At 36.4% G+C, this 12,045-nt stretch overlaps 1 protein-coding gene across 2 annotated transcripts in view; it reads left to right on the top strand.

Moving 5' to 3' along the window:
* Positions 1-12,045, top strand: part of CTNNA2 (catenin alpha 2) — a 1,134,503-nt gene that overhangs the window by 1,071,283 nt on the left and 51,175 nt on the right. For both annotated transcript variants that reach the window (XM_004590715.2, XM_004590714.4), the window contains exon 14: positions 9,873-9,986. In XM_004590715.2, coding sequence (XP_004590772.1) covers positions 9,873-9,986 — 114 coding nt within the window. The remainder of the gene's footprint in view (positions 1-9,872; positions 9,987-12,045) is intronic.

The following is a 12,045-nucleotide window of genomic DNA, read 5'->3' as shown; positions in this document are numbered from 1 at the left end:
ATTCATGCATAATTTTCAATGATATACATTTCCACGAACTTTCTAAGGATCTCTCCCGCTTCTAGAGTTCTAATTTGTAATGAAAATAGCTTCTTTTCATTCTATTCTGCATGAACTTTTGACATTCTATTATTATATACCTATAAGATGATACATAGTTAAAAGTAGTCTGGTAAAAAGTAGTCCAGATATTATAAATAAGCATAGTCTAACAGGAATTTCAATCTTGTCACCCAATATATTGCCATTTCAAGGCTTGTTTTGTGAGGTAGGCGTGAGTTTCTAAACCATTGCTGATGCAATTATGCATGGATACAGACCTAGAAAATAAACTTAATTTTATCAAATAGTATTATTTGAAGCTGTTTTTTTCATTGGTACCATGCCTTCCTCCATGACCACTTAAACATAAGCCTACTTCATTACATTTAACTGCTGGATATTTCACTGCAATGTTTTTCATTCCCTTATCAATAGTTTAGCATTGCAGTTTCTAAACCCTTTTAGTGTCCACAGAGCCTCTTCTTAAAATAAACTGCATTTGCATAAACATAATTGATGACACAGATAAATTTGTGGTTGCTATTGAATAGAAATGGAATGTAGGCTATGCTAAGCTTAAGAGCATGATGCCTAGAGGGGGGAGGTCTTGTGACATAACTTACCCACTGGTAAAGCTTCCATCTGTGATGCTGGTATCCCATGTGGCAATGGTTCAAGTGCAGCTGCTCTGCTTTAATGCATCTGTCTGCTAATGGCGCAGGAAATGGCCGTGAATGGTGGCCTAAGTGTTTGGACATGTGCTGCCCACATGAGAGACCCAAATGAAGCTCCAGGCTCTTAGCTGGCGACTGGTGCAGTGCCAACTATTGCAGCCATCTTGGGAATAAACCATTGACTGGAGGGTCTGTCTTTGTCTTTTCCTCTCTATAACTCTTTCAAATACATAAAATAACCAAAATTTTAAAACTCCACATTATAACCAGTAGAAATACACTGAGCATTATATTTGTAACTCAAAATTTCTAGTAGACACATTAAAAAAGATGAAGTTGTCATTTGCTTTATCTTTTATTTAACTAAATGTATGCAAAATTTAATTTTCATCATGTGCCACCAGCTACATCTAAGCTGTTCAGTAGCTCCACATGAATACTGGCCATTGTGTTATACATAGCACCCCTGCAGCATCTTCACCCTTTCCTTCCTCAGTTACTAATTTTATTTAATTTGTTTCCAGAGTTATTATTTCTGTGTTACTGTGTTTTCTGTGTGCAATGTGTTTCTCCTCCTAGAAGGATTTCAGACATGCTGCTCATTTTCTGCCAAACATCAGCAAAGCCATGAAAGCATGCTCCTTTCAATACTGCTGCAGGGATGTGAGAAGTCTGTAGCCGTGTGACACTAGGAAACCATCTCTGCTTTTTACTGACATGCGTACCTCTCCTGAAACATCCATCAACTCCACCACTCAGGAGTTCCATTGCCACTTCTTCAGCATCTCATTTTTTAATAAGCTTGCCTGTTTTCGTGTGAAATATCTATTTCACAGTAATTCCATGAATTCACAATGAACAGAATGTGCCATCAGTTGTATCTAACAATACTAATTATACTTAACATGGAGTTTGAATGAAGAATTTCAGGAATGTCAGAATACTTTCTTTTTTAACTTGCACAGTTTTAGACCTACCAAACTTTGACTGTCTTGAGGTCCTGGCTCAGATTTTCCCTCTCGCAATAACCCTGTCATTTTACACCTACACTTATATCTGCTTATGCTAATATTTGTTGCAATATTCTTTCATTTCTGTTCCTTTCTCAAGACACATATTTTGAAAAGCAAGAGCTGTTCATTTTTTTTCTCTTCTTCGTGCTGTATTGCAAGACACACAGCCCAATATTGAGAGAGTAGGGAGCGACAGACATTAGGAGGAAAAAGAGGTGAGAGAGACATCTAGGAACATAGGAATATTTGAGAGCTAAGATAAGAGTTGGAGGGGAAAGATGGGTAATCAGCCTTTTAAGCCTGTGACAAATTAGACCATTTTTCCCATTACATACTAACTTGTGAAACAAGGTAATAGACCATGAGAGTTCTGTTTTCAAAGCATTTGGCACCAAATTCCACTATAATCCTCAAGACGTATTCCCTCTTTTGCCATTTTTCTGCTTTGTTAGCCTTCACATTTTTGTGACAGCCATTTATCTGAGAGGCTGAGGAAGTTTATAGCCATCATTCATTTACTCATTCATGAGCTGTAAAAAAAAACCCCACAATTTTAGGATAAAATACCATTTTGTCATATGAATTATCATTCCTCCATCCAGACATTTCAAATGATTTGATTAGATGGATTTCACACCACTTAAAATTTCAGAAAGGAGAAATATGCAGTATACACAACTTGTTATTTTTACCATGCATATCAATTCAACATTGAAATGACTTCATTTTATACTTAAATAACTTCTTTATTTCTGATTATAGTAATTGTCTGGTTTTTAAAAGTTTTTCATTTCTTCAGCAACACAGTAGTCATTCAGTAGCATGTTATTTTAACTTCATGTTGTAGTGAATTTCTATTTTTTTTCATGTTGATTGTTTTGTGGCTTTTCACTTAAAGGGAAGTATAGCAACTGTGTAATGGAGACTATCATATCCAGAGGTGAGGATTCAATGCAGTATGCATCTCTACTTCCAAATCAAAGATGGACTCCCAATGAAATATATATATATATGAGGAACTCTGTCATTGTGCATGTCTGCAATGATGGACTTAAGACTGTATATGAAGAACTGTACTATAGTAATAATATAGGGGAACTCAGTGCGAGGTGGGGTGGGGATTTGGAGAAGGGGTAAGGGAAATCCCAGGGCCTATGGTACTATATCATAAAATGATAATAATAAAATTATGTGAAAAATTTATCACACTAAAGACAGGAAGAGACGTACCAAGAAAAGTGGAGCTGTTTTTTTTTAAAGATTTATTTATTTTTATTCCAAAGTCAGATATACAGAGAGGAGGAGAGACAGAGAGGAAGATCTTCTGTCCGATGATTCACTCCCCAAGTGACCGCAACGGGCCGGTGCTGCGCCAATCAGAAGCCGGGAACCCAGAACCTGCTCCGGGTCTCCCACGCGGGTGCAGGGTCCCAAAGCTTTGGGCCGTCCTCAACTGCTTTCCCAGGCCACAAGCAGGGAGCTGGATGGGAAGTGGGGACATTGGGATTAGAACCAGGGCCCATATGGGATCCTGGGGCACTCCAGGTGAGGACTTTAGCCACTAAGCCAGGCCCATGCAGCTGTTTTTTTTCCTAATAACTTGACCATGCCCTGTTCTTAATTGTTGGTTGAAATTTGAGAAATAAAAAATAAACCAAATTTTTTTTTTTTGTTTCCTAAAAGTAGATGTAGGGTGGACCTTAAAGGATCAAATTCTGCATCACTTTGCCTTATGGAGCGAGTGTGTGTGTGTGTAAAATGGTGATGTCAGCATCTGAGAGCCCCAGAACTGCTTCAAGTAACCTCATGAAGGCAAAGTTCACTAGACTTCCCTCACAGGTTCTGTTTTTCTCTTGGAGCAGGTCTACTGTTTAGGTGCTTCACGAGACTTAATTTGTTTCTTCCTGACATTGTCCTCTGTGATTTGTTAAGTACCCAGGAATTTTTTCATTATCCTGTAGGATATAAAAACTAAGCAAATGTGTCAAATATGTAATAAATTGTCATTATTAGAAATAGGAATTCTGTAAACTCACTGTGACCATTAAATTAGTGAATTTATTTCCTAAGGGAAATAAATACGAAATGAGGTTCCGAGAGGCCTCTGGCTGTGTTTTCATCAACCTCTATCTTTCCTTGATTCATCTGTGTTTTTGGCTAAAGATGCCTTTTTTTATGTATTACTGATGGATTAGCAAGTGGTACTAACTCATGATTAAACAAAACTTATCTGAAACACGTGTCTTCACTTGGGAACAGTAATTAGCATTTTATAACTACTCTCAAGGGACAATTTCAGCAGGGATATCAGCAACCAAAAATACAAAAACATAACACTAAATATACTATGAAAAGGACATTTGTTTATGGTATGGGAGCCTCAAGAAGACACCATGCTGTGTTTTAGTGGGAAATGTACAAGTTGAATAACTGGTAAGTTGTATCAGTCACATTTAACTTTCTTTTAATACATTTAACGTTCTTGTATATCCAGGAATAACTTCAAAGGCATAGGACCACTGCTTTGGGGAATTACAAATAAATTTTAGCAGATAGCGAGATTTGCCATGAAAATTTAAGTATGGTAACCAAGAATATGTTTAAAAACCAAAGACATTTATCCTAATTTTTCAATACTATATATTTGTCTTTGTATCAAGAGATCTGTGTCCTATCAAAAGAAGTAGTTGACACTCATAAAAATGACTCATAAAAAATCTATAATGATACCTGCTAAACTTGTGTAGTTTGGATAGTTGAACCAGTAATTGAGATGCTCACATCACATATGTATCAGAACACCTGGGTTTGATACCTGCCTCTGGCACCCAATTTCAGATTTTTGCTATTGCAGGAAAATGGCTTAAGTAATTGGGTTCTTTCCGTCCATGTAGAAAATTAGGGTTGAGTTTCTGGCTCCTGACTTGACTTTGAGCAAGTCCTACCCATTCTAGGCATTTGGAAGTAAACCAGTAGATTAAAGTACATGCTCTAATTCATATTTTCTCCGCCTCTTCCAGCCTCTCACATTTTATAACTTAATAGGGTTTTGTCATTACAATCCATTAATTTTTGTGACAATTTCAAAAGCAAGAGAGGGGAAATACCAGAGGTTGGCATGTGGTTGAAAGAAAGGTCTACTGTGTATTTACGTGGGTTGGGGGATGTGAAAACAGATGTCCTGTAGTACTGTCAGGTACTTCCAATTTTGAGGGTAATACACAAATATCTCTGATTCTGGGGAAAATAAGTCTTTTGAAGCTGGATGTGTGATCTCCACAGTGATAAAAAGCAATCGTGGGAATTAATAGGTATTAACTCAAATTTGAGAAGCAGAGCAGTATAGAAGTTAGGTTAAAGGACAAATGTATTAGGCTAACTTGCTTAATTATGGAAGCCTTAAGGGTTTTTTTTTTTGTTGCTTACTTGTCTTGCCTATTTATACCAGACATGGATGCAAATATGGTTAGACCTAGACTTGTAAAGCAGTACAGTTTGGAATATAGTTATGTCTATTAGATTCATATGTATTATCCTTTCTCCACTTCAGCTTCCTTATCTCTCAGTGGAGGAAAACATTTATTGCTAAAAAGGATTAGCATAGTCCAAGAACTTAGTTGGTTCCCATGCTGTGAAATTTAGTTTTAGATAATTAATAAAATTAAATAAAATTTAGCTTTAGATAATTAATAAAATTAAATGTATTAAATGTATCAACAGTATTAGCATAATGGCAAGGATTGAAGTTAGTATTTGTTACAGCTAGAATATAAAGGATTGAAAGTACTATAGAAGCTACTTAAGGGACAAAATGTGTTAGATTTTCTTTATCCAGATAATCAGTGTGATTCTATAAGGTCTGTAGTTTGTTTTTCTGCATTGAAATGTGAATTTTTTAAATAGTAATTCAGTCTTGGTCATTTATCAAATGTTTGTCCAATGCTTCATATATTCGAATCTTTTGGAGCTACCCAAAGTACAGATGTAAGAAAAGTAGACAGAAGTGCCTATTGTCCTGGAACTTATAATCTTTAATGGAATGTGAATTAAACGAGCAGATATAATGGCACATACTGTAACATGAACCAAGCCATGGTGGCATGGAAGGATACTGTTGCCAGTGGAATTTGATGAAGGCTACTGGATGATTGGCTGAAATTTGAGAGGAGACTTAAAGGAGGAGGAAGAATTAAGCTATGAAGATAGGCAGGATGGCTTATGTTCCAGGCAGAGGGAATGGAAAGGCCAGCAGCCTCATTTGGTAGCTGGACTGAAAACCTGATGATGGCCTTGTAAGACCTGAGAACCACTGGGGTTTTCTGAGCAGGGGAATCACACAGTATGACTTTGGTCTTCAGGGACTTCTGTGATTACAGCTGGGGGATATAAATAGGAGGACTCTGGAGTAAAACAGGTTAGCAGCATTCTAGCCAGTCATACCAAGTTGGCAGATTTATGAATATAGACTTTGTCTAATTCTTTTTCAGTATGTAACTCATTCTAAGGGCTTCGAGATCTATTGGAAAGTCTTGCCTCATGCATCATCCAAACTGTGTTGCCAATCTATATTCTCCCACTGAGACTCTGGTATATATTTGAGTCTTCTCTGTCTTTACTATAGTTTACTCCCAAGTCCAGGTGCAATGATCCTGAACACTTCATCATGCTATTCTTGTTTTGTTTCCATTGTTGCTTCTTTGTAGAGGCCATTTCAGAGTAAGTGCCAGAAGCAAAAGGATTAATCCTGACCCACAATTGATGTGTGGTGTAATTCTGAGAAAATTACATCACCTTCTTGGGTCTCTGTAAAGAACACAAGCCAACTTCATAGACCTAGAAGAGTTTTTGAGGGCTCAAGATTTTGTGTCACTTTATGACCAAGACTCTAGTTACATAATGATCAAACCAGGAAAACCGAACTAGGCTCGAAGTGTTTTTCCTGAAAATGACCTTTCCTGACAGCACAACAAAGTTATAATGACTCTCCTGTCTGTAGTATACAATTCAGCAACTTATTACTTTTTTAAAAATTTCTAATACTTCTTAATAATACGGCCCACTTTAGTGGCCTATTGCAAAATCCCCCTTCTTTTACATGTCTCCTTTAATCCATGGAGGTGTGACGATGTGAAAAATAAGGTGCATTTGTATAAAAGCAATTCTAAAACTAACAACTTGACCAGGGGATAAGCATATAATTAACAAAGTGAATTTGTAAAGAACAATATGGATGGATCACTTGAGTCTCATCTGTTTAAGGCACATGAAAGTATTTTAAACTCAATTTTCCTGGTGTTTTTTGTGATGTTAGTATCCTGGAATCCTGATCTTGCTCATCAGTTTTGTCTTATGTTAGGTATGAAATTTTGGAGAATTTAGTTAACTCTGATTCTGTTCAGAGATCTATGAAATGAGGAATTGATTGATTTTGTTAGATTTTTCTAATCACAATTAAACACCTGTTCCATAGAGTGTGATAAAGAATAATTGCTATTTTTGTTATTAGATATTATGCTTAATTAAATGTACAGATTATTTTCATTATTTTCATCTGTGGATTTAGTTCATTTTTACAGTTCATTTTATACATGCATTTTCATGTAGATTAGAATTCAGGAGTCCTCAAGGTAAACGGAGAATATAGTATTGTTATGTAGTGATTTGCAGATTGAATGTGTCAAGGTTAGACAAAAATCGTTCTGGTCCCCTAGAACCTCATCCACATTGTTCCATCACTTGATATTTTTTTCTCTGTTTTGGTTCTTGAGCCATAATCAATTGCATACGTGCATGTCATTACTAGCTTTATACTGTGAAATAGGTTTTGTCATTTACTCATCCATTAGCTGCACAGACCACACGAATGTTTGGACATAACACTGTAGATTCTGTCATAATCTGCTGTTTTCTGTTGAATGAGGTTTTACATTGTACTCTTTCCTCTGCTTTTAAAGAATTAATGATGAAAAGTGCTTGTAATCTTGTCATCTCATATGTTAGCAGAATTTACCAACTTGGTATAATTGTTCCACACTGCACTCTAGAAAATTGAAGAATTATCAAAAAATGTCATCTCAATGCACAATTAATATAATCAGTTTGAAAAAGGTTCTGCCTAGCTCACTCCTACTTTAGTTAATAAAATATGAGAGTGACTCCTATTCTTTTTCCCAAGGAAAAATAAACATTTTTACATGGCAATACTAATAAGATTATTAGTGGGGGAGGAGGAAAACTTAAGAATATAGTAAAACATGAAAAGTTAGTATTATGATATCATATTGACATGAAAGACCCTGCGTTTCTGACATATCTCAAGACTCCATGAATAATCTGCTGATGAATTATAGTTGGTATTCAGTAAAACCAGCATAATTAAAGTGGATCTTTGGGGGCAGGAAACAGGCACTTGGGCTGCCTGTGGTTTTTTGCTTTGCTTTTCCTTTTGAAGAGTGCTAGAGTCAAAGGAAAGGGCTTTATGCCAAGGAGCAGTTTGTGACTGATGGTCACCTACAGGATAATAACAATCTCATGCTGATCTCGTCTCTTCCTGTTGTGAACCCATCCCCACCATCTCTTGAATTTATTTACTTCAAGTTAATATAACCTTAAATCCTTCTAATTGCCTGGCTTGGAAGCCTTTCTGCCATTACAAAGTCTCCTACTTTAGCTTCACTACCTGTGAAATGGAGAAGAGAGTATCTGTATCATATTCTGGTTAAGAAACCTGTAGATCATACATCTAAGTCGCCAAGCAAGTGGTGAGCATTTAATTTCCTTTCCATTTCAGATAGCTTTAAAAGACCCCTGGACATGTGGATCCATTCTTATCTTTTCCCCAACATTAACCTTATAGATTAAAAAAAAATCTTAATGTGACTCTCTTCCTTATAACATATTTTACAGCTTCACTTCTGAGTTTTGAAAAACAATAATACTAAGAAACTGATAAGATAGTGTGATTATAATCTGACACATTTGGTATTCAGGTATAATTTCTGATTTTGTTACTAATTTGGGCAAGTGACATGTTACTTAGCTTCTGTGAATTTTTGTTTTTGCATATGTAAATATAAAGTGCTCCCTGCATCACTGTGATAATCTGAATGATTTTGATATTATCTGACAAAGAGTTACTTAATCCTTACATGGGGTGTGGATAATTTGGTACTTTCACATTAAAACATGTTTGTTGTATAAACTGATCTCAAAATTCTAAGTAATGAAAACATTTTAAATGGCTACTATATGCAAGATACTGTATATAGAGATTTAAATTTTCACAAGTCATTAGCATAGATGGCAAAACCAACACCAATTTACAAAGGAAAATAAAGAGACTAAGAGAGGGAGGACAGTTTGTTCATGCTTAGACAGGGTCTCAAATTCAGGAAATCTTGACTGTGGAGTATATTCATGTAAGGTGTACACTTTTGAGTGAGAGGTGAAAACGGGTATTTGACTATATTACTGTTTTCCATTATACAGTTTTGCAGGTATAGGGACTCTTCCCCCTTCCTCCCCTTTCTTGCCCCTTATTTTCCTATCCCACCCTTTCCTCCCATGTTTTCCTATTACTGGAGCTCTTTATTAACAGAAGTTTAACTTTCTGCTATTTAAGTGCATCAGGGCATTGTAGGTATAGGCAAAGGTAGAAAATTCAATATCATACTGTCAAAGTATACGTAGCTGATCATGAGTCAAACCAAGTATTTCATCGTAGTTGGTTAGCTCTTGGCCTAGAGATGATCAATTCATTTGGTGAGTAAAAGTGTTGGAAAAGAACGAAAGCAGAAAAGCAGTGTTGAAATATAGATGTAGCTTTTACTATTTTTTTTTTGGTCCTAAAGTAGGATTTGGGTAGGTGGAAGAAACACAAATATAGCTTTTCTTAAAATTAGAAGGCACACTACATCAAGAGGTGAAAACGTGATACACCTGCAGGGAAACTAATGAGTAAATGTATCATTTAAAAGGTAAATTGGGCTAGCTAGATTTTACCGACTATCTTCAAGGCAAATTCAACCCCCCATAGCTGTTCCTCTGGTGGCTACTGAGCCTTGGCAATGAGGAAGCAAGTACGTGGGGTGAAGGTTATCCATCTGACCTATGCTGATTTTTCGTTTGTCCTCTTTATCTTCAGACTCCAGAAGAACTGGAAGATGATTCTGACTTTGAGCAGGAAGATTATGATGTGCGTAGCCGGACAAGTGTTCAGACTGAGGACGACCAGCTAATTGCTGGGCAGAGTGCGCGGGTGAGTCAATGCCCAGGATTCTGGTTTGTTGCAAAGGGATTAGGGAATATGGACACCAACAGGATGTGAGGAAATTTCCAAATTCCAGAGAATGCTCCCCAGAGATTCTTAGCTCCGAAATCCGTGTTCTCATCTGGAGTTGTTTATAGAAATTCACACTTTACTCAGTGGAAATAATCACTGCTCCTAATTCCATGTAACTCCCACATTTCCTACCACTTGAAATAGCACCACATGAAAGCAATATCGAATCTATAGATATGTATATATAGGCATATGTATGTATATATATGGATTTTTGGAAGGATTTGGAGTTGTGAAGAGGCACCATCAGTATTGCCTATCAGTTTATTGTATAGGCACTATCAGCATTACTCTACTTGAAGTCTCATAACAACAGGAGGGGATGGAAAGTGGGCACTCATGACACTGTTGTAATATTAGCTGGACTATTGCTCTATATTCTGGCCCAGGTTCTGTGATATTTAGGACCATGCCATGTGAAATTGGTTCAAGGCCAACAGAAGCGGTCCATTGAGCATCCTGAGATCAGTCAGCTTGGCTTAGTCTTCAAAGAGTAGCAGGAGATGAAAATCAGGACTGAAGAAAATAGTGAGGTTTTCCTCCTGTTAATGTGTCTGGTTTTATAAAATAAGTACGAACTACAATACAGCTAAAAGCTGAGTAACTAATTTTCTATGAAACTTTACTTAAGAAAAAGTAATGAACATGAGAAAGATCTTATACTACATTAGGGACTAAGGAAAATAATAGGAATAAATTAATGAGGGTTAAAACAAAGTCAAGAAAAACTTTGTACCACAGACATAGTTTTTTTCTTACCCTAAGTGTTTTGTACCCTGATTTTCTTACCTAGCAACCAGATGACCCATAACATACAGTGCAGATGAGCATTAATACGAGAAATAGGAAGGTGAAAGAGTATCAGGGACAGGATGGCTTGCTTTTGAGTTTTGAAAGGCACTTAGGACAGTCCTCAACATGTGTTTTCCAATTTCTCTGAGCCTCAAAGATACCTTAAAGCCTATATGATGTGATAGCCTTATTGGACTCTTTTAAAGATATTTATTACTTAAAAAATTTTTTTTTGAGGCAGAGAGGCAGAAACAGACAATGAAGTGTTTCTGCTGTTTCATGCCTCAGCTGCCTGCTGTGGCAGGATCAGGGTCAGGCCAAGAACTGGGAACCAGAAATGAAATCCAGGTGTCCCTCATGGGTACCCAGGACCCAGGTACTTAACCTACCAACTATTGACTCCCAGTGTTTGCATTAATTGGGGATGGAAACAGGGCCAGAACCTCTGTCCAGGTATTCTGATGTGGGATACAAGTATTCCAATCAATATTTTAACTGGTAGGCCATATGCCTGTTCCTTAAAGATTTTACTAAGCATTTGTGAAATAATGGCCACAATATCTGATATATATGTATCTGATACATATATATGTATATGTGTGTGTGTATAAATATATATATATATATATATATATATATATATATATATATATATATATATATATATATATGGTGGTCAATAAACTACAATTGTTACATTTACCATCCCTTGCAAGAAAACTTTCTTCTGAGTACATAATGGTGATGATAGGAAAGTACACACTATTGAAAATTTCATGCAGAATCTATGTAACCCCCCTACAATGTTGACCATTGGTTTTTCTATTCTGAAAATCTTGTGAGACTGTCTTGACCCAACAGCAAAGTAATCAATCAGCTCAATGTATCTGCAAGACTAAAAAAGGTAAGCATTTTATTTCAGTGACAAAGGGCAAGTTTGAATCAAATACCTGTGCATTAGTCAATTGAAACTTATCTATACTGAATGTCAGTCAGATAAGAGCCCAGTATCTATAAACTACTTTTCTCAAAGAGCAGAACATTTCTGCATCTTTTTTCTGGCTCTATAATCATCATATAAAAATGAAATGATCCTATTTTCTTTACAGCAAGATAGATACCCAATGTATTTCACGAATCCTGCTTACACTAGACATCAAGTCAGTGATGCTGGGTGCAGGTG

This window comes from Ochotona princeps, chromosome 8 (genome assembly GCF_030435755.1).
Source record: "Ochotona princeps isolate mOchPri1 chromosome 8, mOchPri1.hap1, whole genome shotgun sequence".
NCBI classification, from domain to species: Eukaryota; Metazoa; Chordata; class Mammalia; order Lagomorpha; family Ochotonidae; genus Ochotona; species Ochotona princeps.
Note: the sequence above shows the minus strand (reverse complement) of the source record. Positions and strands in the feature narration are given on the sequence as shown.